The 3489-nt window shown below is 38.7% G+C and overlaps 1 protein-coding gene across 1 annotated transcript; it reads right to left on the reverse strand.

Annotated features, from left to right (window-relative positions):
• Window positions 1–2063: 2063 nt before the first annotated feature.
• LOC103375580 (trace amine-associated receptor 1-like) lies at window positions 2064–2878 on the reverse strand (the record flags this gene model as incomplete). Its single annotated transcript, XM_008305891.1, has 1 exon — window positions 2064–2878. A coding segment is annotated over exon 1 (815 nt), but the record flags the coding sequence as incomplete, so codon positions are not given.
• Window positions 2879–3489: the final 611 nt, after the last annotated feature.

Below are 3489 nucleotides of genomic sequence, written 5' to 3' on the forward strand. Positions count from 1 at the left end.
GGACAGGTCACCAGTCTATCACAGGGCTACACTTAGAGACAGACAACCAAGCACACTCACATTCACACCTACGGACAATTTAGAATCACCAGTTAACCTCAACATGTTTTTGGACTGTGGGAGAAAGCTGGAGAATCTGAGGAGAACATGTAAACTCCATGCAGAAAGATCCCAGTTGATGTCACCGCGATGCGAACCGGCGACCTTCTTGCTGAGAGGCAACAGTGCTACCAACTGTGCCACCATGTTTTTGCATGTATTTAGTTATGTATTTATTTACAGCGCACTTTTTCCTACATTTAGCTCAAGAAACTTTATCAGGTGTCATTCTGTTTCTCATGTGAGTGAGCTGTTTCTTTCAGGTTAGTTAAATAGAGTTTTGCTCCAACACCAGACAAACACTTTGCAGTTTACACATAATTTAGTATTTGCTCAGCTGTTTGTTTTACATCATATTTGCGTGTTGTGTTGCTGCTTAGCATTTGCTAACCGGTAACCAGTGGAAGTGGAGGATGATGCAAGAGGATTCCGTCCTCCTCTATAGATTTCATTTGAAGCTGTTCGTAATGTTACCTCAACAGTTTAGCGAGACCTAAAGGGATATTCTGATGTTTTTCAAGTTTATTATAGTCACATGCTCGTATGTGGACTGAAGGTTTATTGTGAGGAACTTTACAAAATACCAAACTGATGTAACTCACCCAGCCATATCAACTTTGAATGAAATTTAGAGTATTTTAGAAATATATTTGGAGCAAATACCAAATTTGTATTTTAACTTTCAAGAGAGCAGCAAAATCTACAGCAGCCAACAAGTCTCTTCCCTGAGAGCATTGGGTTATTGCATGAAAACAGCATGTAAAAACAAACTCAGCTGTAAACTCATAGGTTATCGTTTATTGATATGTCACTCATGGATTTATAAGCAGTTAGTATTATATTGAAAATCAAAATGTTTGTGCCTTTGTCCACTGATTCCAGCATTCCTTGCACATGTGTGTGTTTCATAAGCAGGATGAAAAATAGAGAGCGTTGGTTGTTATGAGGAAGGAGTTTCCAGCTGAAGAATTTTTTTTGTCAAAACATGAAGCGTACATTTCAAGTTTGTTCAGACGAGTTCACAGGCTACACTTTCAAAAGGGCTTTCTTGAAGAAAAGTTTTATATTCGCTGTGGTATTAAAAAATAAAAAGCTGTATGTCTTGTATTTCTCTTTGAGAAAGATGCTGGATGAATTCTTCCTTTCTCCCTGTTGCAATAGATTAACAGATAGTTTCCGTGTTACTTGTTTTCCTTTTAAATGCCATAAGAGTGACATCTCTTTTCTCACAGTAACTTCTGCCAAACAATCCCAGTAATATATTACATTTTCTTAGACTGGATATAAGTGGAGACTCAGACTCAGGAGTTTTGACAAAGGTTTAGGTCAGTCAGTTCACATTGCAGGATTTTAGCGAAAGCAGAGGGAGATTCATCAGCGCCAAAATGATAGAAAATAAATGTACTTACTGACCAGTTTTGCTAATTTGGGGTTAATTTCTTGAAGCATTTTTGGTTATCAAATGGTCAGAAATAGCAGAAAATGCTGAGATTTCAGTAAAATACAACTACACACACTCACTGACTTTACCAATCATGATTACAGCCCTGTGTAGTCACACACACACACACACACACACACACACACACATTTAGGCTGATAAATGCATCTTCATAACTCCTCTTTTAGCTGCATTTGTAATCACGCTGAAATTAAAGTTGTTGTTTTTCTTTCCACTTTAAAGTGTTGCACTGCATTTGAGGTTGTGGAATTTTAGGTCTGTATTGTTTCAACCTACAGGATTTTTTTTCCCAAATGAAGATTGTATTTGAGTATTCAAGACAGCATGTCAGTGGAGTCTGGAGTTCGAAAGATCACTTTGAAATATTTTCCCAGAAATGATCATTCTGAAAGCTGATCTGAACCAGCTGTAGAAGAAAGCATAGATGAAAGGATTCAGCATTGAGTTGGACAGTGTGAGCCAGTTTAGTGTTTCAATCACAGCGATCGGTGTTACGTCGTACGTTAAAGGCTGAAAGATGATACAGAGAAAGTAAGGAGTCCAACACAACAAGAAAACACCCATAACTATAGCCAGAGTTTTGGTGGCCTTCCTCTCCATCCTACTAACAGCTGCTCCAGACTTTGTTGTGCTCTGGATGCTGTTTGCTTGTTTCTGTGCAACCAGGAAGATTTTCAGGTAGATGCTGAGCATAATTATGACTGGGATATAAAAGGAGAAAATACAAGCGAGCGTGGTTGATATTAGAGCGTCCATTAAACAGCTGTCTTCACATTTTCCCTGATTAAAACCTGCAACTATGACACCAATTCCAATCAGAGCGGCGTCTCCCCAGCTCACCAGGATCATCACGGCAACGACGCGAGAGCTCATTTTGCTTTTGTAAGTCAGAGGCTGACACACTGCGTAGTATCTGTCGATAGAAATGCAGCACAGGTTCAGAATAGACGCTGTGCTCAGCGTGACATCGAAGCAGCCTCGCACTTTACAAAACAAACCTTCGTAGTACCAGCACGAGGTCACGGTGAACGCCATGCTGGAAGGAAAAACTAAAACCCCTACAAGCAAGTCAGCCACTGCCAGAGAGAGGATGAGGTAGTTTGTAGGGATGTGGAGCTGTTTGAAATAAATGATGGAGATTATTACAAGAAGGTTTCCACATATTGTGACCACAGACAGTGAACCAAGGAACAGATATAACAACACACATGTTATGGAAGGGTTGCTTGTAAATGTGTAAGACTCATTGTTTGATTCATAGCAGGGATGTATGGCACTAACAACAGAACTGCTACTGACAGTCAACTCTTGATCCATGCTCTCTCTGCAAAATCAATCTGTAACATGAAGAAAATGTGAAAGAGGTTTAGTTCAGCATTTAGTTCACGTACAACCACAACAAATAATTACTTTTTTTTTTTAAAGAAAAGTATTTGTCAGTTTTTCTACTTACCTGCTCGTACATTGGTTTAGTTCATACAAGAGCAGCGTTGTGTCCTTAGACTCTGAGCCACTGTGGAGGATGTTTGGACTTGGTTTTGTAAGTCACTACCTCCGTATCATAATTAATGCACACTGTGGTCACCCAATCAGGTGTAGGTATTAAAAATACAGAATAATGAGGAATGATACGTAGTGTGTGTGTCAAAAATCTAGTTTTGACTGTAGTAAGACATATGAGGTTTGGCTAGTATTGTGTTGTGACCAATGGCAATCGCACTGAGGAATGTTGTTTTTTGTTTTTGTTGTTTTAAAAATGTTTTTTAACAGAATCTGGTGCAAATGCTTTGTTTTTTGGTGATTTTTAAAATGATACATGTAAAATAAAGAGATTTTAATAAAACCTTGCAATTTTAAGCTTAGATTTGGGTCATTCTTTTGATGGAACCACCTGGTAGAAAGTTAAAAGTCCAACAGTTTCTTGCGGT

Source organism: Stegastes partitus, unplaced genomic scaffold (genome assembly GCF_000690725.1).
Source record: "Stegastes partitus isolate 25-593 unplaced genomic scaffold, Stegastes_partitus-1.0.2 Scaffold2678, whole genome shotgun sequence".
Lineage (NCBI taxonomy): Eukaryota > Metazoa > Chordata > Actinopteri > Pomacentridae > Stegastes > Stegastes partitus.